At 46.4% G+C, this 27,139-nt stretch overlaps 1 protein-coding gene and 1 pseudogene across 4 annotated transcripts in view; both read left to right on the top strand.

Annotated features, from left to right (window-relative positions):
- Window positions 1-27,139, top strand: part of LOC137630524 (SCY1-like protein 2) — a 332,551-nt gene that overhangs the window by 250,127 nt on the left and 55,285 nt on the right. For all 4 annotated transcript variants that reach the window (XM_068362042.1, XM_068362041.1, XM_068362040.1 and 1 more), the window contains one exon: window positions 6,746-6,905. In XM_068362042.1, coding sequence (XP_068218143.1) covers window positions 6,746-6,905 — 160 coding nt within the window. The remainder of the gene's footprint in view (window positions 1-6,745; window positions 6,906-27,139) is intronic.
- Window positions 18,332-18,450, top strand: LOC137630731 (5S ribosomal RNA; annotated as a pseudogene).

Raw genomic sequence — 27,139 nt, 5'->3', positions numbered from 1 at the left:
TATCAAATAGTAGCTGCATTTCTTAGACTTGTCATTTGAAACCCTTCCATTTTCCTATTGACAATGTATTCATGATGTAATCGATATCAGATACGATGTGGCATTTTGTGATGAAATCAAAATGCAATAGGGAAGACAGAACATAGAAAGGAAAGAATAAAAGGAGCGAGAATAATGTTAAATTATGTTCATAGAAATAGCCTTAGCTTACATCTCAATAAATAATTGACAATTTTCAATATTAATCTTACCCGATGATCATGTAGCTGTCAACTCTGTTGCCCGACAGAAATCTACGGTCGGGATACGCCAGCGATCGCTACCCAGGTGGGGGTGTACTCAACAGCGCCATCTGTGAGCAGGTACTCAAGTACTTCTTGTCAACAAGAACTCAATTTTTCCTCTGTCGTGCCTCCGGCTAGACCTACTTGGATACGCTGTTGATTCTGGAGTTATTGTTCACGATTTGGTGATGTATTTGCTCTAGAGTTTAACTTTCGCTATTCAGGAAGCTTTATCATTAGCTTAGCAAGCTTTTGGAATTAATTTGATTTAATTATGGTGACGAAGAGAGTATGGACTCTCTTTCACTTTTTAATGGCCGACCCTTCCCTTAGACGGAACTGTTGGTGTCGAAGAGAGTATAGGCTCTCTTTCACTTTTAAGAATTTATGCTATTTTAATTTTAATGTTTTTGAAAGAATTTCTTTGATAGTCTCGTACTTTTTCAAAGTTGAACTAACGTTTTGTTTAGTCTCCGCAGTTGTTGACGTTCAGAACGTTCAACTTGCGCTCTATCGTTACGATAGAGAGAGAGTATTCACGGTTTCACGTTGCAGTAAGAGTAAACCGATTCTAGCGTTTCGTTCATTCTTTCTTAGCTTAAATGGTTGTAATTCTGATAAAGGAACTTTTTATTTGGGAAACCTTTCAGTTTTTTTCCTTTAACAAATAATATGTTTTAACGAATATATATAATTGGGCTCATCTCTCAGGTTCTAAGTCAAGAGAGAGAGAGAGAGAGATAGAGACGGAGGGAGAGAGAGGAGGATAAACGTTTCGTTCAAGCGGGTAACGTTGTTCTCGTTTTTTGCTCTTCTCCCTAGTCGATATAGGGGAAGAAGGTAAAACGTTTCTAGAGTTTTATTCTTGTTCCCAGGCTTTATGCGGTGAGAGATTTTAAACGTAGTTTATTTGATCTAGTGTTTAGTCTCTTTTCCAGCCACTGAATTCTTTATCTTTCATTATGTTTTTCTGTTACATTGTAATACTGTTTTCGCAATTACTACCTTTTAATGAAGGATAGGATTGCGTGTTTCAGGTACAAACCACTTAAAGTTTCGAGTTCAGTGAAATAAGTGCAAACAGAAAATCAAAAGTGATAAAGTGATATGCGCAAAGTGTTACAGTGTTGCGTTCGAGGGTTCGTCTGTTCGTGCCAGTTGTTCACCTAGTCCGATACCTCTTACAAGCTCCCAAGCCCAGGGGAGAAGTAATGTCGAAGGACTTATGGGTTCCTCAGGCCTTGATCGACGAACAGACGTTTCCCTCCGTGGTTTCGGGTGTATCTACACACGTTGCCGACGTGATCACCCCACCCACACAAAGACGAGAGAGCCCATTTATTCCTCGTCTGCGGAAGAGGTTTCTCGCAGAAACCATGGACCAAATCTTGCAGCTTTTAAGTGCAAGTCGGTCCCTTCCACGCAAGTCCAACGGCCTAGGTGTAGCCACTGGGTCAGTTCGGACTCGCTGCAGTACGACAACTGCACACCTCCTAAGAGAGGCTAGGTGGTACCGCAACAGGCAGTAACTCCGTCTGTTGCCGCACCAGCTGTTTTAGACCCTCAGTCACAACGGACAGTAGCTCCGTTTGTTGTTGTCTTTCATAGACCCTAGTGGTCCATGCTGCAGACTATACAGTCTCAGCTTGCTCCTTCATGCAGGAGTATCATGCTGGAAGGTTGACAATGCAGCCTGTTAACCTACAACCCGCCGAGGTTGTGCGCTCAGCAGATACTGCGGCTGCCTGCTCCCACCCTCCACCACCGATGCGCAGTCCTCCCTGCCAGACGCATGTTCTTGCTGCACCATCTGCTAACATGCGTGAGCTACCGCATCAGCAGTGGGAAGGTTCTGTAGAGCTGCCGGGTTCCAGCACTATGCGGCATTCTCCGCAGCCCATGCATGCTCTGCATACCTTACAGCATGCTCTGCATACCTTACAGCATGCTCTGCATACCTTACAGCATGCTCTGCATACAGCATGCTCTGCATACCTTACAGCATGCTCTGCATACCTTACAGCATGCTCTGCATACCTTACAGCATGCTCTGCATACCTTACAGCATGCTCTGCATACCTTACAGCATGCTCTGCATACCTTACAGCATGCTCTGCATACCTTACAGCATGCTCTGCATACCTTACAGCATGCTCTGCATACCTTACAGCATTCTCTGCATACCATACCGCATGCTCCTCAACCCACCGCAGCCCCTCCCACGCACCAGCACTCTGCTTTTGTTGTTGCCAGCTCCCACACTCCGACTGCGGAGAAGGTTGACGATGCACCCGTGGGCCTACACCTCCCACGGTTGTTCGCCCGGCATGGCTTCCTGCTCTCACACTCTTGTTGTGAGAGCTCCTCCACCCATGCACAGTCAACCCTGCCAGATGTATGATGACTCCCACACACAGAGCACTCTGTTGCCGTGCGGGAGCTACCACAAGCTGCCGTGTATTGACACGGTGTGTCAGCCTCCGCAACACTCTGTGGTTACCGCCACTCGCCAGCAGCAAACTAGTCAGGCAGGAGTTGAGGCTTCCCCACACAAGTTGTTGCCAACTCACAAACTGTCATGCAGTTACATGACGTTGCCTTCTGGTCTGCTACTTATACACCAGTGCTGTATGTCCTCACGCTCCTGTTGTGGTTGACAGTTCAGTTTTTGACAGTTCACAGACTGTCAAGCAGTTTCATAACGTTGCCTTCTGGTCTGCTGCTTTTGCACCAGTGAAACCCTCACTGAGAGAACTTAGCTTTTCTCGGTTATGGTTCCTGTAGATGAGAAAGTGCTGTTCTCCCTCCTTCTGATATTCCCTTGAGGACTCTGTCATTTGGAGAGGAGCCTTAAGCTGCTTAGCCTCCTATGGACTTTTATTTAAGCATAACATGCTTCCAGGGAGGCTAAATGGTTCCGCTTCAGTCGCTAACCCCGTCTGTTGCCACACCTGCTCCCATAGACCTTGGGCTTTGTTGCAAGACATGCAGTCCAAGCTTAGTCCTTGATAGAGGATTTTTTACGGACGCTGAGGTATCCTACTCACGTCCGCCAGTTGAGATGGTTCCTCCACCGGTGCGACCCAGTGTGGGTTGACAGTCGCACGTTGATGTTATGCTACTCTCGGAGGTGGTTGTGGACGTTCAGTGTGTCACTGGGAAGACGTTCAACAACCAGCAGAGGTGTCTTGTTGTGACGCAGTGCGGCAACCTCAGCAACCCGATAAGGGGTTGTCTGTACTACCCAGACAGTCTAGACAGTTTCGGGTTGTCGCTGTTCTTCCTCGCTTCCCCATGGTTGACAGTTCACAGACTGTGCAGCAGTACCATGATCTTGTGTCCGGCTCCGTCACGCATCCACCAGTGCGACCAGATTCAGCGAGTCAGACGTTGCCCACTCCGTTGCCGTTTCCTCATCAGTTTCGGATGAGGAACCCTCTGATGAGGACATGGCTGAACAAGAAGATCAATCCCCAGCCCTGCTATCCATCCAGAAGATGCTGAAGAAGGAATACAGCCCTGTCAGGCTGTGGATGAGTCTAGTTAGGACACTGTCATCCGTGGTGCATTTGGTGTCACTTGGAAGACTACACCTCCGTCCTCTTCGGTTTCATCTAGCTCTTCACTGGAAAAGGACAAGACGCTAGAAGCGGTCTCGATCCCGGTTTCCGGAAGATAAGTCTGGTCTAACCTGAGGAAAGGACTTTATCAACCTTTTATAGGGTCTTCCCCCTGACTGTTCAGACTCCCAACCACGTTCTCTTCTCAGACGCATCGGACGTAGGCTGGGGTGCGACCTTAGGCGGTAGGGAATGCTCGGGATTATGGAACTCGCGTCAAAGGACAATGCATTTTAACTGCAAGAAGCTTCTGGCAGTAAGTCTGACCTGGAAAAGCTTCAGGTCTCTCCTTCAAGACGAAGTCATGGAGGTCAACACGGACAACTCCCTGCTTTGATGTTCATCTCCTAGCAAGGAGGGACCTACTCTCTGACATGGTGCGAGTTCGCTAGTGACCTCCTCTCCTGTTCAACAGGTCTAGACTTTTCACTAGTAACAAATTTCTTCCAAGGCAACTTGAATGTCTTAGCAGTTTGTCTCAGTAGGAAGGGACAATAATTCCAACATATTGGACCCTCCACAGAGATGTATGCAAGAGACTTTGGGTCACCTGGGGCCATCCAACCATAGATCTCTTCGCAACCTCGATGTCCAAGAGGCTCTCAATACTTTGCTCACCTATCCCGGACCCTGCAGTGGTTCTTTTAGATGCCTTTCTACTAGATTAGTATCATCTAGATCTATATGCATTCCCTCCGTTCTAGATTGTCAACAAGGTACTGCAGAAGTTCGCCTCTCACGATGGGACAAAGTTAACACGCGAGAGAATAACTTACCGAGGTACTTCGATGGCTAGTAGACGTTCCCAGAACTCTTCCCCTAAAGGGGGACCTGCTACATCTGCCAAGCGTAAGAAGGTACTCCAAGGCCTCCACGCTCTTCGTCTCACTGCCTTCAGAGTATCGAAAGACTCTCGAGAACTAGAGGTTTTTCGAAGGAGGCAACCAGAGAGATTGTTAGAGCAAGGAGAACATCCACCCTTAGAGTCTACCAATCGAAGTGGGATATCTTCCTAAACTGGTGCAAGTCAGTATCCGTATCCTCGACCAGTACCTCTGTAACTCAAATAGCTGACTTCCTCTTATATCTGAGAAAAGAGCGATCTCTTTCAGCTCCCACTTTCAAGGGTTACAGAAGCATGTTGGCATCAGTCTTCCGTCACAGAGGCTTAGATCTTTTCAACAATAAAGATCTACAGGACCTCCTTAAGTCTTTTGAGACCACGAAGGAGCGTCGTTTGGTTACACCTGGTTGGAATTTAGACGTGGTTCTAAGATGCCTTATGTTAGACAGGTTCGAACCACTTTAATCAGCCTCCCTGAAAGATCTCACCTTTAAGACTCTTTTCCTGATATGCTTAACCACAGCTAAAAGAGTCAGTGAGATTCATGCCTTCAGCAAGAACATCGGATTCTCATCCGAAACGGCTACATGTTCTACAACTTGGTTTTCTAGCCAAACACGAGCTGCCTTCTCGGCCTTGGCCAATATCGTTCGATACTCCAAACTTATCATATGGTTGGTAATGAACTAGAAAGAGTCTTATGTCCTATAAGAGCTCTTAAGTTCTTTTTAAAAAACCTTTACGAGGCCCGTCTGAAGCTTTATGGTGTTCAGTTAAGAAACCATCTTTGCCTATGTCAAAGAATGCTTTATCCTATTTTATCAGACTGTTAATACGAGAAGCTCATTCCCATCTGAATGAGGAAGACCAAGCTTTGCTGAAGGTAAGGACACACGAAGTTAGAGCTGTCGCAACTTCCGTGGCCTTTAAACAAAATAGATCTCTGCAAAGTATAATCGACGCAACCTATTGGAAAAGCAAGTCAGTGTTCGCGTCTTTTATCTTAAGAATGTCCAGTCTCTTTACGAGAACTGCTACACTCTGGGACCATTCGTAGCAACGAGTGCAGTAGTGGTGGGGGCTCCACCACTACAATTCCCTAATTCCAGAACCTTTTTAATCTTTCTCTTGAAATATTTCTGGGTTGTCCGGAAGGCTAAGAAGCCTTCCGCATCCTGGTTGATTTGGCGGGTGGTCAAATTCTTTCTTGAGAAGCGCCTAGATTAGAGGTTGTGATGAGGTCCTTTAGTATGGGTTGCAGCCCTTTATACTTCAGCACCTAGGAGTCGTTCAGCATCCTAAGAGGACCGCTAGGCTCAGTAAGGAAGACGTACTTAAAAAAGGCAGAGTAATGGTTCAAGTCGACTTCCTTACCAGGTACTTATTTATTTTATGTTTGTTATTTTGAATAACTAATAAAATGAAATACGGGATACTTAGCTTCTTTGTTAACATGTATGCTGGTCTCCACCCACCACCCTGGGTGTGAATCAGCTACATGATCATCGGGTAAGATTAATATTGAAAAATGTTATTTTCATTAGTAAAATAAATTTCTGAATATACTTACCCGATGATCATGAATTAAAGAACCCGCCCTTCCTCCCCATAGAGAACCAGTGGACCGAGGAGAAAATTGAGTTCTTGTTGACAAGAAGTACTTGAGTACCTGCTCACAGATGGCGCTGTTGAGTACACCCCCACCTGGGTAGCGATCGCTGGCGTATCCCGACCGTAGATTTCTGTCGGGCAACAGAGTTGACAGCTACATGATCATCGGGTAAGTATATTCAAAAATTTATTTTACTAATGAAAATAACATGTTTATGAACATCTGTCAAAAAGCGCTTGAATGCAGACAAACCAGAACATAGGTCCATTGGTATAAAGGAGGGGTTTTATGAAATGTAAACTGCCCTTATCATGATATTTGAATCTTCTCATATTTTCCTGCTTTCCAATTGATAATTTTAGTGAGAACATTATATCTTTTTCAGGATTGTTCCATGCTTAATGAAGGAGTGTATCAATTCAACAATGGTACCATTTGTTCTTCCAGTTATCCTTTTAGTGGCTGAGAGAGCCAGTAAAGAGGAGTTTGTCGAGCACATTCTCCCTCATTTGAAACCTATAATGAAACTCACAGAACCAATTCAGGTAACTTTTTTCCAATGTTGAAGACTTCCTAATTATGTAGATCTATATTTTTTCTGTTATATAGTAAAAGTAAAATATATGGGACAAGAGTTCAAGGGAACTGAATTACTGTATTCTCATAAATTTTAGCGAATAGGTTTTTTATTTTTTATTTTACATCCATGTGCAATATATATTTGTTCCGCCACTATATACAAACCGTACACTATTTATGCAATAGCTGAACCTAGCCATTAAGCTTTTGCGAGGTGTAACTACCCTTCACTAGTTAGTGAATGGTGTTAGCAGGGTTAGACCAACCATTTCGCTCACACCAGCACAAGTAAACAACCGTCACTTTTTGTTTCGGCTTGATAGAGTAAGACATAATCTTGCTCTCCCGTTAAATATTTTAATCAGCTTATGATTAAAAATAATTTGCCTAAAGTTTAGGAAATTCCTTTTTCTTTTCAAATGGTGACTCGGAATTCCCTTTGGTGTGGAATCCATCTCTTCCCTTAGTGAAGCAACGGTTGCCACCACCGGGGGAAGTCTCTTCTGTTTCCACTTGCGGCAAGCCTCTGCTTCTGTTCACCTTCATTCCTGCAACTCCGGCTTAGAAACAAGAGCAGTGGTAGACCGTTTCCCATAGGGTGAGCCCAGAAAGGAGCTTCGGTTGTATTTCACAGGCAGCTCTCGATGCTGACCTTCAACTTTAACACAATTTGTTGACAGGAAGGAGAGCACTGCCCCGAGCTCTGCCTCCAGGTGTTGACCTCCCAAGGGAGAGTTAACCTCCACCAAGTGTTGGGCAACTTTCCCTTTCGAGGGAGAGTTACCCCCCACCAGCCACTGTCCAGCAATGTATCCGCTTGCGGTTAGCATTGCTGACAGCAGTAACAGGAGAAATTGGACTCATCCATGCCCCGCTCTTGCTCTTCAAAGCTGGGCGATGAAGGAGTTAGATGACTGCTTCCAGTTCTTACTCATTGCCGTCGTACCCTCAGGGTGCAAAGCGAGTCTTGTGAATAATGGCCGTTCTGGGACTTTGTTGCAAATGGTGATGCCTACCGACCGCTTGCAGTTGTTGCCTTTCGCATTGATGAATCTTGTAGGCTATAACTCTTCTTGGTTAACGCCGACATCTTGCATGTTGGACGCAACAAAGCTCATGGAGCTTTGTTGCTCCTCATGGTTCCAACTTCTTACGAGGGAGAAACTGCTCGTAGGCTATAAGTCTTCGGATTATTACCTACTGTACATCGTGCCTATGGGGCACAACATGGAGCTTTATAAGGCCATGCCCTTGAGGATCTGCACCTCATGGTTTTATCCTCTTACCAGGAAGAAACTGCTGGTAGGTTATAACTCTTCGGAGATATTGCCTACATAGTGCTTCTTGGGCACAACGAAGCCCATGGATCTTTGAGGCCAAGCTCTTTTGGACCTGTGCCTCATGGTTTCTGCCTCTTATGAGGGAGAAACTGCTGTTCTTCAAGTCCAGCATAGCCTTTTTCATTCCCTTCTGAGTGGATGTTATAATGCTACTTGCTAACCCTGTGGGGGTTCAGATCAGCGTGAGTACTTTGCAAAGACCTTAGTTTTGCAGAAAAATCATGCGCAGTGTTGCACACCCATCCACTGAGCTCTAGCTAGGTTTGTGAATTAGCTCTTCTACCTGATGAAGGTCTGCAAACAATCCAGGTTGCTTATCTTAGTATTACTCACATTACCTGTACCCATTCTTACGGGCAAGAGTAGGCTTTCTTCTAGCCAGCGGTTTTCGCTGGTGTTCGCTAACGCTCGTCAGAGTTGTCTGACGCTCACCAGCGTTCGCTAAAGCTTGTTAGCATTCATTAATGCTCGCTAGCATTCACTGGCATTCGCTGACAATCCCGGAAAAACCTGCCTAGTGTTTGTGTTCTTTGCTTACTGAGTCAGCAAACCCTTACATGCAATACTACGCTTCTTCCTAGAAGGGGAGCCCACCTGACACTAAACATAATGAAGTGTACAAGCAAACTCCTTCCCTGAGGAGGTTTTCACAGATACTGGCATTTGCTAACACCCCATAAGAGGCTGAAACAAACTCCTTCAGTTGCGCATGCGCACTCGTCAAGGAAAAAACCTCAGGGTTATTATATTCTCTACTGCTGAGCGCTTGCGATCGCCGTATGCCATCATTGTGAAACATATTCTTTCTGGGTTACTTTCTTAGGCTTGTTTTCCTACTGAATGGAGAGCTCTTCGGAGGACTCACATAACAGACTAATGAGACATACCCTTGCAAGGTTATGTTTTGCAAGCTTCTGCTTACATTTGCAAACGATAGCAAGCAAGTATTCACTTACTGGGAACCTTGTCCCACCCACAAGGTGGAAAGACAAACACTTAATACCAACTTAGGTTTGATTGCTGTGCTGGCTGCATGTACTTTTCGTGGGTGCATACATGCTCACAAACATGTTAACAATCTTATAACTAGTCAACGATCAATTTCTTCGGGCAATAATGTTGTGATTCATCACACATACATTATTCCCACCAACGGGCTCAGGCTCGTTTTCAGACACTACCCGGTGGCGAAGAATTTATGTTTGCACACAACCCCATGTGGGCAAGTGATTTATTACTGTAGTTCCCTTCGCCGTCATATGCGTTGCTCACGGGTGGATGCACACCCGTGGGAGATAACAAGGATTATATACCATCATACAATACTATAGGTAGTGAGTTGGCCAGGGCCCCAGCCACCTGTTGAGATACTACTGTTAGAGAGTTATTGGGTCCACTGACTGGCCAGACAGTACTATATTGGATCCCTCTCTCTGGTTACAGCTCATTTTGTCTTTGCCTACAGACACTGACTAGTCTGTCTTATTCGTACCACATTTTCCTCTGTCCTCAAGCACCTGATAACACTGAGATTACCAAATAATTCTTCTTTGCACAATGAGTTAACTACAGCAATGTAATTGTTCAATGGCTACTTTCCTCTTGGTAAGGGTAGAAGAGAGACTTAAGCTGTAGTAAGCAGCTCTTCTAGGAGGACACTCCAAAATCAAACCATTGTTCTCTAGTCTTGGGTAGATCCATGGTCTTCCACTGTCTTGGATTAGAGTTCTCTTGCTTGGGGGTACAGGCGGTGATGATAATGATGATGAAATATTAAGGCTGCTCTGTGTGATGGGGTACCAAAAGATTTAGACGTGTACAGACCTGCAGATTGGGTTAATAGAGGTATATAGGTGGTCCCCCCCCCCAGAGAAAGCCAAATCCACCAATGTGGCTTATTGCTTAGCCTAAAGGGAGTACGGGAAATTAAGATATGCAAATTTCTTCAAAAGAAAGTAGGTACCATCGCACCTGGAAACATATATTGGTTTGAAAAGAACAGTTTCCTCATCAATGCCAAATCACACACACAATCTGTTATATTATCAAAGTTAAAAACAGATAATGATGATATAAAGTTGGATGTCAAACCCCATCTAAACTTTATTTATGGAAGGGGAGTAGTTTTTAATAGAAATTTGTATGAATTTACAAAATATGAGATACAATACTAGCCATGGGTCCGTTAACAGTATGGAAAGTGCATAAAATACCTGGAACATCAATGATTATCCTTACTTTCCAGGATGCTGATGTGCCTCTCCATATTATTATTGAAAGTGAAAGGATTAAATTTAAACCTTTAAAGCAGAAACCTCTGCTATGTTTTAATTGTTTTAAATTTGGATACACATGTAGTTTGTAAAAGCGAAAAAAAATTGTACTATTTGTTCCAAATCTTATCATGGAGAGTGTAAATTTGAAGTAAGGTGTTTAAACTGCAACTCTAATCATAATTCCACTGATAGGAGATGCAAACTGTATAAGTTGGAGGAAGCTGCCCTCAACAAATCCAGTCTAGAACACATACTGTATTGTTGGACATACAAAAAGACTGATGAATAAATCAACTAGCTATGCAAAGGCCTTAAAATCAAAAGGAAATTTACCCCAGGAAACATCAAACCCACCTAATACTGTCAGTAGTTCTAGAAAAAGAAAAACACCATCCAATAATAAAATGCTGCAGGATGAGGTAAGCATATTGACTCCTGATGCTTTGCCATATTGTATTAGCACTGGGGCATTGCTTATCTCTGTACAATCTTTGTTTCCCATTAAAAACAATACTAGAAACCTCTCTCAGGCCGTGTTCTAGCCTGATTTGATGGAGATCCCACTCAAAACCAGTTTATCTGGTGCACCAGTAGTAGAGAAATGCAAAAACCAGGTAGCTCACCACCTATTAATCAAAAAAGAGAAAGACCTTCTCTCTTGCCCCCTTCCATAAGAAATATTAAAGTTATGACATCAAATAAATTTGATTTTTGTCTGTTGGTGTTTCTGATCAACCAGAAAACAACTTCAATAAATCACAAATTACAGTTGAGATCTGTCATCCACCTCAGCAAATAGATCAAAAGGACACACAGAAAAAGATAAATGTAAAACCCAATATATCAAGACCCTCTCTAAAGAAACCTCTGGAAAAGTGTTAGATATAACATTGCCAATGGTAAGGCTTCATCCAAAGATTTTTACTCCATTTTGCAATGGAATTGACAGGGATTAAGGGCCAAATATGAACTTAAGCTCCTCGTTTATGAGCACTCCCCAATAATTGTGTCAACAGGAGAGCAAACTTTATGATAATGCACCTTGTCCTCGTGAATATATTAGATATATGACACCATATGATTGCCAAATAGGGAGCCATGGTGGAAGTCACATACATTCATTGAGATGTTCCTCAAATATCCTTGTCTATTCATGCACCTCTGAAGGGGCAGTAGTTGTACGGATTGATATAGGGAGAAAATATACAATTTGCTCTGTACTTTCTTCTAAATGATAACATTTTGTATGATAATTTAGTAGAGGTGATTCAACAACTCCCTCAACTTTTTCTTTTATGGTAGATATCCTTAATGGGGTGATGTTTTAGCAAACACGAGGGGAAATATTATTTGTTCCAACACAGAAACTTACCTCGAACTACTTTCTTAGGAGTACCTGGAAATCTCCTCTCATCCGACCAGAGTTTTGTGTTGTTTACCCTACTTCTGTTTTCTGTGAAGGCTAACCTCAGGCGGAAGGATATGTGCCCTGAGGCTAGTCTCGGGTCAGGGAGCGTGCTAGCTTGGGTCTCGACCCTCAGTAAGTTCTCTGGTCGCGTCGTGATATCATCTTGACGCTCTCCTTATCTCAGTGTGACCCTTTGTGTCTCCGACACCATTGTGTCCCGCGTGGTTCCCACGTGGTATCCCTGTGCTTTCCCTTTGTGTCCCCTTGTGGTTACCTTATCCTTCCCTTGTGTTCTCACGTGTTATCCTTGTCCTTCTTACCCTTTCCTGCTGCGTTCCTGTGTCTTGCGGTGTTACGATAGTGCGTGATGGAGCATCCCCGCCGTTGTCCTGGGCCTAGAGCCGGGAAGTCGTGTGGTACGTTTCTTTTTAAGCCGGAGGTAGACCCTCATTCCTTGTGCTCGTCATGCAGGGGTAGAGTGTGTTCTCCATCGGACACGTGTCCAGAGTGCGTTTCTTGGAGTGAGGTCCAGTGGGTACGATTCAGTTCCAAAAGAAAGAAGTTTGCCAAGCGTTCGCCCGAGAAGGCTAACACCTCTTCGCCCTTTACGTCTCCAGAAGGACCGTCGAGTAGGGTTTCCCTTCCATCTTCCCCTACCCAGAGTAGGGGACGAGGTAAGTCCGTTGCGGGGAAGAAGCCAGAGGTTCTTCCCCAAGAGTCTTTTTATCCATGATAGTGGGGTAGAAGCATCTTTCCAGCCAAGTGGGGGGCCTGAAGGTGAGTTTAGTGGGGGCCGTAGAGACGATGCCCTGGTGCACGTGGGTCACGTCTCTTCGGATGACCTCATGTGGAGTAAAAGTGTCCATGTCTCTTCGCCCACTTCATGTGCAGGTTTTTCAGGTACCTCCGCAGCTAAAGGCGCCTCAGAGAAGGAATACTCACCGGCGGCGGATCCCCTTGAATGGGTCCCTCCTAGGATGCCTTGTAGGTCCCCGTTGAGGTTGGAGGAAGGCCTCGGATCCTGGTTCCCCAACGTAGAACTTCCACGCTCTCCCCCAGCACCGCCATCGTCAGTTCCGGAAGTGTTCCTGCAGCCAGCGCCCTCCGTAGGACAACAAGCCGTTCAGACAACCACTCTCCGGGCCCCTGTCCCTCGGACGGGTTATGAAGATTCCTCCGATTCATCGGTTGCTACAACCCCCTATTCCTCGGAAGGAGAAAACCGGAGAAATTCCCGACGGAAGCGTGAGAGATCCCGGAGGAGGCACTCCCGTTCTCGGTCACGTTCCAGGTCTCGACATGGGAGGAGGCGCTCCAGGTCTCCCAGGAGAAAATTCAGGAGGAGCAGATCACCGGAGGAGGAATGGGTGGTCATCCACCGCAGTAAGCTCTTGGACCTTACTAAGGTCCCGAGCACTTCAGGCTGGCGACCCAGAGACAAGTCCCCAGGAAGGTTCTCCTCCAGCCACAAGCTAGAACCACGGAGGGACCCGGCCTCACGGACCTCCTCCGACAGGCGTAAGACCGCGAGGGTTCCGACTCAATCCGCCCAGCGGAGGGAGTCGCCCCCTCGGACGGGCAGCCTCAGACCCTGGAGAAGTAGAGACGGCTTCCTCCGTCGGGCAAGCCCACGGAAGCCACGTCCTCCATGACTAAGGACAGACAGAGGACGGAGCCCCCGCTGCCACGGCAATGCCCGTCCTGCGTCCAGAGCCTTACGCGGAGGCATCCATCTGTGGGATTCCCTCTAGAGAAGTAGGCCGCCAGATGGAGGACATCAACGACGACGTGGAGGGCACCCCTGCGGAGGACTCAGCTTACAATAGGGTGATAGGCCTCATTAGACGACACCATCGGCTTGAGGAGCCTGAACCCTCCGACGAGGATCCCTGGCGCTCTAGCCTCAATAGACTAATGGAGGCCCCCGCCCAGCGGAGGGCTCCGTTGGCTCTTCCAGTGGCCAGATGTGAGGCTCGGTAGAGCTCACGTTAACAAGATTGTGACTGGCAATGCAGAGGCCCCCAAATCTCAGAGCTCCTCGAAGTTGCTCTAGGGACTGAGGTCCCAGAGTAAATTCTATCTGCCAGAAGGTCAGCGTCCAGGGGCCTGCAAGTTGGAACCCTCCCTCGAAGTTTTAGGCCAAGGGGCCCCGGAAGACAGGGCATCATCAGCCCCAATCTGCTTCTCCCAGTTAAAGGCGACTGTGATGGAGGAGATGGCAAAAGACCTTGCGAACGTCGTCTCTTGGCTAGACTGGTGGGCCTCCACACTCGTAGGTATTCAGTCCTCCTACGACCTCTCAGTTCCAGGGAATCAGGCTCTCCTGAAGGAGCTAATTATCTCGGGAGGTAGAGCATTGAAGTTCTTGTCTTACCATTCCCTAGCCCTATCAGCCAACTGGGTGCTTAGGAGGAGAGACACTGTCCTGAGCAAGTTGTCTATGCAGAATCCGGACAGGGAAGCGAGGGCCCTGAGGAGCCTGCCCCCATGGGAAGACGTCCTATTTCCCCTGAAGGAGACAGAGGACATCATGGAGAATGTCTTGAAGAGGAAGGAGGTGAGTGTTCCCAGACCTCAAGCACCGCGGAGACCCATCCACAGGAGGCCTGCGTCTGATGGTCCTGCTACTCCTCGAGCCTCGTCTAGCCAGCACAGGAGAGACTCCTCTGCAGCTCCTTGGTCGCAGCCGTCCCAGCCCTCCCTTAGGGGAGCAGCATCAGCTCCAGCCTCCTTTAGAACTTCCTTCTCGGCCTCCAGGAGGGGGTGTACAGGTCGTTCCTCCAGAAGAAGATAGGGATAGAGGCCCCCTACTCCTGCCCAAGCCTCAGGTGGGGGGATGCCTCAAACTTTTTTAGCAAGCATGGAAAAACCACGGAGCAGACCCGTGGACAGTAACAGTGTTGAAGGAGGGGTACAGGCTACCGTTTCTGGCAGAACCTCCGCCCCTGATTCCAGCCATTCGGGCGGAGTGGTTGGCTCCCAAGGACCCCTTGAAGAGGACAGCCTTGCAAGAGGAAGTTTCCACGATGTTGGCAAAGGGAGCAATGGAAACGGTACGGAAGCCTGGTCCGGGTTTCTACAGTCGGCTTTTCCTGGTGGAGAAGGCAACGGGAGGTTGGAGACCGGTCATAGACCTCTCGGCCCTCAACAAGTTTGTGTACAAAACCGACTTCAAGATGGACACCCCGAAGTCGGTCATGGAGTCCTTGAGGGAAGGGGACTTCATGATATCCATAGACCTCAAGGACGCTTATTTTCAAGTCCCAGTTCACCCCTCCAGCAGGAAGTATTTTCGGGTGAAGTGGGGTGGCCAGACATTGCAGTTTAGGTCCCTCTGCTTCGGACTAGCCACAGCGCCTCAGGTCTTCACGAGGGTCTTTGCAACAGTCTCAGTGTGGGCTCACGAACGGGGCATCCGCGTGATTTGTTATCTAGACGACGGGTTGCTCCTTTCATCCTCAGAGGAAGTTTTGAGGGATCAAGGCACGAAGCTACTGCAGTTCTGCAGATTCTGGGCATCACCATCAACGTGGAGAAATCTCATCTGTCACCCTCCACCAGGATGACTTATCTAGGGATGGTCCTGGATTCCCGTTTAGTGAGAGCCTTTCCGTCGGAAGAGAGGCTGACCAACTTGGACCAAATCCTCCGCCCCTTTTTGTCGGGACAACCCAGGAGAGCAAAGGACTGGCAGAGGTTAATAGGTCACTTCGTGTCATTGGAGAAACTGGTTCCCCAAGGGAGACTCAAACTCAGGAACGTCCAGTGGAATCTGAAGGGACTCTGAAACCAGATAGATTCCCCCCACAAGCTGGTTCCCGTTCTCCCGGAATCGAAAGAAGCCCTAGTATGGTGGCAAGACCGGTCAAACACCCTCAAGGGGATGCCCTTCGCAGCCAAGCCCCCCGAGATGCTTCTCCACAGACGCTTCCAAGGAGGGATGAGGTGCCCATCTCCTCGGAAGGTCAGCAAGAGGCAGTTGGACGGAGGAAGAAAAGGCACAACACATAAACATCCTAGAGATGAGGGCGGTTCGAAGGGCGTGCCTACAGTTCGTCAACCTTCTACGGGGAAACACCGTGGCGCTGATGTGCGACAACGCCACAGTAGTAGCATACATAAAGAAGCAGGGAGGACTGAAATACGAGGGAGCTGTGCGATCTCACGCTGGAACTCCTGGGTTGGGCCACGTCAGAACAGATCACGATCACAGCGAGGTTCATTCCAGGGAAAAGAAACGTCCTGGCCGACGTACTCAGCAGGATGGGTCAAGTGGTGGGAACCAAGTGGTCCCTGCACTCAAAGGTAGCCAAGCTCATCATCCAGAAATGGGGTTCGCCAGTGATGGATCTCTTCGCAACAAGACTGAACGCACAACTCCCCGCATTCTGTTCTCCTGTCCCAGACCAAAAAGCGGCGTTGGAGGACGCCTTCCAAGACAGTTGGGACAATCTGGATGTATACGCCTTCCCCCCTTTCGCATTGCTCAGACAGGTGCTCAACAGGGTGAGGAGGGCCCACAACCTAAGGATGATTTTGGTAGCGGCCTGGTGGCCGGAGAGAGAGAGTGGTTCGCCGACCTAAAAGAACTAGTGTGTCTTCCCCTGCGGCCTCTTCCAGACAGGCCGGACCTGCTGCAGCAACCCCACTTCCAAAGGTTTCACGACAATCCTCGGTCCCTCCGCCTTCACGCGTCGAGGTTAACAGGCGTCTCCTAAGGAAGGAAGGCTATTCAGCCAGAACGGCCGAAAAGATGTCAGGATATCTGAGGCGTTCATCGGCAGCGGTGTACCAGGCTAAGTGGACCACCTTTACGAAGTGGTTCTCCTCCAGAAACATCAAGCCTTTGAGGGCCTCTATTCCGGAGATTGCGGACTTCCTGGTACACCTCAGGGACGTAGTTGGTATGTCTATCCCGGCCATTAAAGGAGTCCGTGCAGCCTTGGGCCAAGTCTTCCTCCTGAAGGGCATCGATCTGGGTTCCTCGAGACATATCTCAATGCTCATCAAGAGCTTCGAACAAGCATGTCCCCCTCAAGCCGTCAGAGTGCCGCAGTAGGATGTGGCGAGAGTCCTGAAGATGTTAAGTGAACCCCTGTTCGAACCCTGAAAGACATAGTGGACAGGGACCTCACCCTCAAGGCTGTCTTTCTGTTGGCATTGGCATCAGCTAAGAGGGTGGGTGAGATTCACAGACTGTCTTACGAGGTCTCACACGCGAAGGGTTGGCGTGAGATTTCCTTCAAGTTCATCCTGACTTTTGTGGCTAAGCAAGCTCGATGTTGTACCATCTGGACGCGCTGACTGAGGGCTTCCTTCGGGTGTCTCATCTGTGGAGGTCGACGACCTCAGACACCCTTTCATCCTTGAGAAGAGTTTGTTTGTGCCCAAGGACAGAGACTTAGACAGCGGCTGTGCGGAGGAAATCGACTTTCTTCCAGACTCTGCAGGGCTCCAGTGCCCTTTTCTTTCAACCACGTCGGCCTAAGTTATCGGCTACGACAACTGGGACAAGGTGTCCAATTGCAGTTTCCTCCTGTCAGGAACAGATGGCACGGGAGGCTCCCCCGGGGGGGTATAGTCCTAAAAGGAGTGGCAGAGTTCACGAACTCTAGGATTGCAGGTTTTTCGCTGGGAGGATGCTTAAGGTTACTCATCCGAATGACAGCTTCCCAATGCCCATTCCCGCACAATCTCTGTGATCAGCCAATGATATCGCGCCTGCTGTCTCTGTCAGCGAATTCAGTGTCTCTGAACCTCTATGCCATGGCGTCGGCAAGAGTTGCCCGGTTGGGCAGAATGATCCATACCTTAGGCGAAGGTCCTCCATAGGATCATCGACGGCTTCACCCCCGGCCTCTTCAGTCGATCCTTTCTTGTAAGGAAGGATCTGAGAGGGGAGTTCCGTAGTCGACCTCTCAGCCCTGATCAAGTTTGTCGAACAAACTTAGGCCAGCGTAGAACAGCAGAATCGATCAGACTGGTAACGAGGCGACAGGACTCCTTAAACCCTGGATCGGAAGGACGGGTACTTTCAGTTTCCATTCCATCCATCTTCCAGGGAGCTCGTCGAATTCAGCCTAGACTGCAAGTATTCCTGCTTATGATGCAGTGTGGCTATCCCGCCGTGGCATAGCAGGTTTTTTTCCCCAGAGAACTCTCCCTGTTTTCCTCATGGCCGCTCAGGTGCAGGCTTCCGCCTCTTCTGCTTTTTGCAGGGCTGGTCAACTCCGGTAGGCTCGGGTTCGACCTTCTTCAGCGCCGGGACAAGCTTCCGGATGCTTACCATGAGTGTGGGTTCATGGTATTTTGCTTGGAGCCTTCTCTTCTTCTGCCTCAACATCTGGAGTATCTGGCCATGATATTCAGTCAACGGCCTTACCACGTTGGAAACCCCGCTTCTCGTCCGTCCAGCGAGGTTAAGCAACGTTGGTTCTGGTCGGTACTTGGATGGGTAACCACCTGGGGACGCCAGATTCTGTTGCCACATCCTCCGAGCCTTCCTTTCAGTTGACTGTGGCAAGACTGAGGAGAGTTGCAGTACCTGTTCTCAGTCAAGCAGAGCTTTCAGCCCTACCTTGGAACGTTTCCTAGTTCTCCTTTCCTCATTGACCCGTCTATAGTCCGAACGGTCGCCTCAGGATAAGTTCCATGTGGGGCGGTCCAAGTTCCGGTGGTTTCAGGCAACGTTTAACTGGACTTCCTGGCCCCTATGGGACCAGCGGAACTATTAGACCTGCAATGGGTGTTGACCTATGGAACCTCTTGATGGTTGTGGATATTCTCGTCCTTTCCCCACATTCTTGATGTTGTTCTCGGACTTGTCAAAGGAAAGGGGGGGGGGGTGTCATGTTCTGGTCCAGGCCTATGGTCAAGACCTGAAGGATACCTCTCCATCATTCAGGCAGGCTTAGGGGCCGTAGTCTGGACCCTCTACAGATCCTACAGCTCCTGCCGAGTCGCCCCGTGCGCGTCGACTTCATGATTCTGGCGTGTTCTAACCAGCAGGGGACGCATTTTCACACCTTCACATCTTGCAGTAGAGATACCGGGATGATTGAGATTCTCTCAATACCACCATCGGCTCTCTCATTCCAGGCAGAGGAATGTTCTCTCCGACTATCCGAGCAGAGCCTCGTAGAGAGAGTGTACCTGGGAATCTTTGACCTTGAGTAACCAGCAAGTCCTGGTCTGGGTGACCTGATCGCGACAGCTTGGAACCTCAAGCTCCCGCTGTTCTTCCCCCCAGTCTCAGACCCCGAGACTCTGGCAAGATGCATTCCAGTGATGGTGGGACAACTTCGACCCCTGCGTCTTCCCTCCTTTTTGTCTGTGGACAATGGGTCTCAACAAGACCAGGTTGTCTTTCAACCTTTCAATGGGAGAGCTCCACTGGGACTATGCGCAGAACGGTTTCTGGACCCTCTGCTTCCCCTGACGGAACTCCCGGGAGAGCTTCTCCCACGGCGCAGACTACTCAAACAACCACACTGCGACATCTCTCCCGAACCGGGGTGTCGCTTCGGCTTCATGCTTGGAGACACTACACCGCCTCCTCAAAAAGAGACAACCCGCTACAGTCGCAGTACGGAGGTCGCGTCAGCTACGATAGTCATCCGCAGGGGTCTTCCAGGCAAAGTGAGGAGTCTTTGGTGGTTGGTGCCGTGGGAGATATACCTCTTCCCTTGAGGCCTCTTCTCCAGCAATAACGGTCTTATTGCCTTTCGGCGGGAGGAAACTCCTTTCCGCTCTCGGCAATGAAGCCTGTCGCTCAGCCTTTCCCTGACCTTCAGGCTTAAAGGAATAACTTTTTCCTGCCCGCTGGATCTATCCTCGCTCATGCGAAGCTACGATCGTCCCTGCCCTAGTCGGAGGAAGACCTCCAACTTGGAGCATGGCTCGGACTTTTAGTCCTTTAAGAGATCTTCTCAAGACCCTTTACGACAGGCCTCGGATTGTATTCCGCCTTGGGTCTCCTGCTCACTCTGGTAATGGCCAGTGTGTAAGCAATCTTCTTGGTCTCGTACGACTCCGCCCTTTCTAAGGAAGAGGGGAAGGCAACATTCAGGTTTGCTCCTGAGTTGGTTAGACTCAGATTCTGGGGGTCCCGGCCCTTCAGTCCAATTCCTTCAAGGGCGCGACCCACAGGAGTCTCGATATGTTTTCTATCGCTCTGTGGTGGCTACACAACAGCTGGTCTAACCTCAGGCTCCTTTTTGGACAGGTAGCAGAAGGTTGAGGGCATTGTTATCAGGTTTTAGTCTGCATGAACGAAAGAAGTAGGTCTGGCCCTTATTTCTTTCTTCATCATCCCCTCTACGGGGAAGCAGCATCCTGGTCTCTGCATAGCTGACCTCGAACATCTGCAGGTAAACCATCCTTCCTTGTATTCCGAGTATTGAGTCAATACTGTCGCGTCCCCCATACCCTGACGAGGTGGTATTGGGAACGTCCTAACCCAGAGTTCCTTCTGAAACTCCAGGTCAACTGCCTAGGACGGGTCACACTTCTTCCTTCACACAAGCTTATGTAGGCCACACGGTTCCTTGCAGAGCAAGGAACTTGTGAGGTGCAGGGACTCCTTTTCTCGAGTGCGACTCACTCGGATTCTGAGTCCCCGGGTAAAGCCAAAGCCAGTATGGCTGGGGACTTTCCACCCTACCTAATGGGTAAGTCACCCAATGTAAATAGCGTGGTTTGTATTTTGGTTACGGAACAAATGACAAATTCGAAGATAATTTGTATTTTTCCTAACCATACAAACCTTAGCTATTTACACATATTTGCCCGCCAGCCCTGTCCCCCAAGACAAGTCCTACCTCTAAGTGAAAGTGAGCATTCATCTGTGTGTGGGGGGGGGGGTAGCTAGTTACCACTCCCCTACCCCCCCGCTAACTAGCGCGGGGGTAATACACCCTCGTTAAATTCTAATGGCTCGCCATTTCAGCTGCGCTAAAAGGTAAACTCAATGTAAATAGCTAAGGTTTGTATGGTTAGGAAAAATACAAATTATCGTCGAATTTGTCATATTTTGTCACTTATCCAGTGTGTATTTAGGCAAATGCACCCAACTACTGATGGGTTGGTACTTAAGTTCTCTAATTGTGAAGCCTGTTTCCAAACAGCACCATGCAACAGTCTTTTTCATCTGGAAAAGGCATATGATACTGCATGGTGATATGGTATACTTAAAACCATTGATAATATGAGATTGAGAGGAGAACTATCATTGTTTATTCAAGCATTTGTTTCACATAGATTTTTTCAAGTTAGAGTAGGTGAAACTCTGTCAGAGTGGAAATGTCAGGAAGGAGGAGTCACCCAGGGTAGTGTGCTAAGTGTAACCTTATTTGCCCTAGCCATTAATGGGATATTCTCTGTTATTCCCCAAGATATTCTCTTAACGCTCTTTGTAGATGATCTCTCGATATCATTTGCTAGATGTAGAATGTCAATGGTTGAGAGAAAACTACAACTCACAATTGGCAAAATGATTCAGTGGGCTGATATGAATGGATTTAAGTTTTCGACAAGCAAAACTGTTGTTGTCCATTTCTGTCATATTCGGGATTACATTCAGACCCGGATACATACATCAAAGGTCAACAGATTCCATGTGTAAGTGAAGCTAGATTTTTAGGATTAATATTTGATTGTACTGTGTGCTTACATGGGTTCCTCACTTGAAGGCATTAAAAGGTAAATGTCTTGAGGGTGTGAATCTGTAAAATTATCATACATACATATACCAAGGCACTTGCCCCAATTTTGGGGGGTAGCCGACATCAACAAATGAAAAAAAAAAAAAAAAAAAAAAAAGGGACCTTTACTCTCTACATTCCTCCAGCCTAACAAGGGACTCAACCGAGTTCAGCTGGTACTGCTAGGGTGCCACAGACCACCCTCCCACATTATCCACCACAGATGAAGCTTTATAATGCTGAATCCCCTACTGCTGGTACATTATACAAGGCCTAAATTTTTTCAAAAATTAGTTATGGGTGTGAAATATACTCCTCTGCCACCTAATCTGATTAAAGATATTAGATTCTATACACCATGGTAGTATCAGATTGTCCACAAGAGCATTTAGAACTTTGCCTATCCAAAGTGTCTTTGTTGTCGCTGGAGAATTACCTTTAGACCTTTACCGAAAGTCTTCTATTGTTTGCTATTGGTTTAGGTTGTAAAGACTTCCTTATTCTTTTGCCTGTCAGACTGCAAAGTTTGTAAGGCATTTTAGATATTTGGAGTTACATCCAAAATCTCCTCAACTTTATGGTTTTTGGGTAATACAATTAATAAAAAGTCTTGATATAGCAAGAAATAGAGTTCTTCCATTAAGGATATCACCAACCCCTCCATGGAAATTACCAGAGATATTGTTTATAAATATTTTATTGGTATAAAAAAGAACCTGACTGACATAGAAACCAGGTTTCTTTTTATGGAACATGTCCAAGTACATAAGGAATTGACTTTTATATTTACTGATGGACCAAATCTGATGCTGCGTTGGATTTGGAGCATATAGTAGTGCTTTTAATTGCAGACGTGCACTTCCTCTAGTATCTTCCATATTTAATGCCGAACTATGTGACATACTTGCCGCTATTTAGAAAATAGCGTTAAAAGAGAGAGGCAATTTTACCATTTTTATTGATACAAGAATTGTCCTATAAGCTTTAGAAGTTTTTAATTCTAGTAACTTTAGTTTTAAAGATTTTAGAGTAACTCTTCATTATTGGCCTGAAAGGTATAACAGTTGGATTTTGCTGGGTTCTGGCGCATGTAGGTGTATCTGGAAATGAGAAGGCAGATATACTGGCAAAGAATGCTGCAACTGAGTTGCTACCAAGAAGGTATCCCATTCCCTATAATGATTTTTTACTTACAATTAAAAGTTATATTTATGATAATTAGCAACAGCATTGGGATAGTTTACAGTAATTGAAAATAAGGTGAAAGAAATAACGAATGTTATATCTCCTTGGAGGAATAACAGGATGCCCCGAAATTGGGAGATGACTAAGATTCTTGGACATGATGTATCGTGTTATGCTAGCAACATTTGAGATTCATTTTAGAAGCAGGTCTTCTGAAAGCTATTAAACTTTTATGGTGACATCTTTGCTTTTATTGTTTAAAAGGAATACGCTTTTATTCTTTTTTCATAATAAACGATTCGGCGTCAATGACCTTTGATATCAGGATGCCAGAAAACTTCAAGTCAATCAATCAATCGACCCACCGAACACCTTGGTTCTGGTAGGTCTAGACCATAAAGAGAGACCTGAGTGGTGGGTGTTAGACACCAACCGGGTCAGGGGAGCAGACCTATTCTCTCCCCCAGATTTGTTGGTCTTCATAGAAGCATCAAAAGAAGGGGTCTCACCTATAGCTCCTCACGGCATCCAAGCTTTGGTCGGTATCTGAGTGATAGTGTTATATAAACCTACTGGAAATGAGGATAAACTTTGTTCCCCACAAACAATTCCATCAGCTCCTTTCAGGGCACTCCGTAATGCTTAGGAGTATTAACACTGCAGTGATGTCATGCATAAACAAACAAGGAGGAACTTTTTATAGCAGCCATCTGTGGAAATCCTTAAATGGACGGAAGACAACTCGGTAGGGCTATCAACTTGTTTCATCCCGGGCAAGAAGAAAGTGCTGGCGGACATTCTGAACAGGACTCGGATTATAGTTTCTGAATGGTCTTTGAAACAAGTAACTTAAAGTTTTGACTTTGTGAAGTTTGCCAACAATTGACCTGTTTACTACGTCCCTAAACCAGAAACATCCGGTGTGCTGCTTTGCAGTACCGGATCCCCAGGCAGTCTGTCAAAACACCTTCCAACTTCCATGGGGCAGAATAGATGTCTACGCATGTCCCTGCTTCTGCCTAGTAAGGAGAGTTCGAAACAAAGTCAGGGAATTGCAAAATCTCTCAATGACCCTAGTAGCCCCGTTGTGGTAACATGCCGAATGGTTCCCAGACCATTAGCATCTGCTCACAGAAGGCACCGAGAGAGCTTCCTCCTCTTCCTGATCTTCCATTACGCGATTCCATCGCTTTGTCTTTACGCATGGAGGTTATTCAGCAATTCCTCGCAAAGAAGGGCCTTTCGAGACCAGTTGCAAAGAGAATGGCAGGATAGCTTCGGGAGTTGTCTGCCTCAGTATATTAGGCAAATTGGTCCATCTTTTATGGTTGATGCCACTATTCCAATAATAGCACAGTTTTCGGTATATCTCTAGGAGGAAAAACTTCGTTCACTGTTGGCGTTGAAAGGCCATCGCTCGCCCTTATTCCTAGCTTTTAAACTTATTGGAGTTAACATTTCCTCCTCGACAAAATTGTCTCTATTATGGAATTTTGAGTGCACCTGCCCTCTGTAAGAATTCAGACCACCTCCTTGGAACGTAGTGAAAGTACTACACTCACTGATAGGAGCACCCTACAAACCTCTTCTTCAAGCATCAGATTGTGACTTGACCTTGAGGGATGGTCTTTCTCCTACTCCTGGCCTTTGCCAAGGAAGTCAGTGAGCGACATGGTCTGGCCTATGGCATCTCCCTTTCAAGGGGATTGGGGTAAGGAACACTCAGTTTTGTCCCTGAGTTTTTAACTAAGACTCAAAATCTGGCTGTAGTGTATCTTAGATTCAGATCCTTCTAGATTGAGAGTCTCCGTTCTGTAACAGATAAACCATACCAACTGTTACGTTTCCCTGTGGGGGCACAGGAAATACTTGAACAGAACCTCTAGAGCCCACCCTCAGATGAGCAAGCTCTTTTTGAGCACAGGAGGAACCAAGTGGAAGATAACAAAAACTCTCTAGATCAGACAGGTAATCAAGAGAATCATACAACCAGGCTCCTCACCTCCCAGACGTCATCCCTGTGCTCACGATGTCAGGGATGTCAGCACCTCCCTGGTGCTCAAAATTAATTTTTGTGTGATGCAGGTTTTACAAGATGACGTAAGGAAACGGTAAACAACATTCACCGCTCACTACCTGCAAAACATAACCCACAGGAACCTTAATATTTATATCTTAGATCTTGTGGTGGCTGCGAAAAAAGTGGTCAGTAATACCTCAGCTCCCTTGTAGGACAAGTCAGTAGCAGTCGGTTGAGGGCAGATGTTACCAGTTAGTAAGTCTATGATGAATGTGTGAGTTACTGGTTACTTCCTATTTCACCCTCATCTCTCTTGGAGTTTATGTATTTATGTCCCTGTTCTCCAAGGGAGGTGGAGTTGGGCAGTATCTAGGTTAAGTGAGGAGCTAAGCTCCAAAATTAAACTTACCTGGTCAAGTCCCATTGCTAAATTCTACAACTAGCACCAATTGCCCAAGCTGTCGTGCTGTAAGGATCATGAGGTGTCAGGGTGCCCTCTAATCAGCACAAATGACATATTTGGAATAATTTGTATTTTTCCTAATTATGCAAATCTAAAACTCTATACACATAGTGGTCCCACCATCACCATTCCCCCAAAAGTCCTGCTGCAATTGTAAAGTGACAGTTGTTTACTAGTGTGTGAGTGGGGTGGTTGGTCTACCCCCCAGTTCTAACTGATGGAGGTAGTTACACCTCACAAAAGGTTTAGTGGCTAGTTTCAGCTATCGCTGAAATAATACTCCTACATAAAGAGCTCCATTTTTTATAGCTAGGAAAAATACAAATTAGTCTAAATTTGTCAATTTTAGGATAAGGAAGGTGTATAGGTCCCAAGGACTTTCCTGAAAAGGCTAGAACAGGGAATCCAATAAACATGATATTGTATACTACCAAAGCAATATTGTCTTCCCTTCCGTGGAGTCAGTGTATTAATGCGCAAGGTGTGAACTCGATATATAAAAGGGTGACCCACAGGTTTATGTTTTATTAAACTTATTACAGCTCCTCCAATTCTGAATTCAACTGCTAACTGACTACAATTTCATCACTGAGAACCATTACTAATGCTGAAGACTGTGCTTCTCCGGGCTTTGTTTACATTCATTAACCATCTTTTTCCCGATGTTGTAGAAGAAAGACGTCTTGTTTGAGCTCCTAATTAAGAAGTTTCAAGATTTTTACCTCATCTTCTAATTTAGTACTATACAGTTAATTAGGCTCTAAATGAATTATTTACCTAATTCTAGAACTAGATGATAGTTTTCTTGTACATTTACAGTATACGAACCTTTCATCCATTGAAATAGGGAATTTCTTCAGCCAAGCTGGAACAGCTGCTGGAATCGTTAATGAGAAACAGTAGTTGATATTAGGTCTCAGTGTGGAAGAGTGGCCCTGCCCACTCTTCAGTTGATATTAGGTCTCAGCATGGAAGAGTGGCCCTGCCCACTCTCCTGTCAAAGACTCTTTACTTCATCTTCAGCCTTAATGAGTATGGTTGTACTGTAGCATACTATCTAAGGCTGTTTAGTTTTACTCATACTTTTGTTTGAATAGTTAACATTAGCTTCTTGAAACGAAGCATAAATGCGAGTGAAGAATTGATCTGCATTGGTGTATAGCTAAACCAACAATAGATCCACTCTGTCTGCACCTTAGGAGCATGATTATTTTTAGTTATTCCCATATGCTGAGTGTAGATTGTGGACTCTTGTTAAAAGCAGGGGCATTCTTTAATGAGTGCAAAAGTCAAGTTTGCTATGCCCATGACAATGCTGGAGAGAATCTTTAGTACTTTGGGCTTTCCATAGAGTTTAGCCTAGGCTGAAGCTTCTGGCTTTGTAATGGGTAGTTTGGTTCAGGTGCAGGTAGATCTCTGTTCTACATCAGGCCTGTAACCCCTTTGCTCATGGCTCCCACACTCCCTATACCACTGACCCCATCCTATTTGTGTTATAAGTGCCAGTGAGAGAGCCTTCTGCTTTCCTTATGACAGTAATTACCAGTGTTGTGACTCTTTTTGGAGCAACCTCTGTGGTTTTTACCCTTTGGGTGACCTTTGTCATTGATGGTTGCTCAGATTACTTTTCTGCTTGCAGTATCTGAAGGAAAAGTTTATAAGAGGTAGAACCAAGTTTGCTCCTCTTCCTAATCCACCTCTTCTTCCTCACCCTGCTCTTCCTCGTAGTCCAGTTCCTTATTTAGCTTCCTTTTTCATCCAGCTCCTTGTTTAGCTTCCTTCCGCATCCAGCTCTTCCCTTCTGATT

Source organism: Palaemon carinicauda, chromosome 38 (genome assembly GCF_036898095.1).
Source record: "Palaemon carinicauda isolate YSFRI2023 chromosome 38, ASM3689809v2, whole genome shotgun sequence".
Taxonomy (NCBI): Eukaryota; Metazoa; Arthropoda; class Malacostraca; order Decapoda; family Palaemonidae; genus Palaemon; species Palaemon carinicauda.
This window is presented reverse-complemented; position numbering and strand designations above follow the sequence as displayed.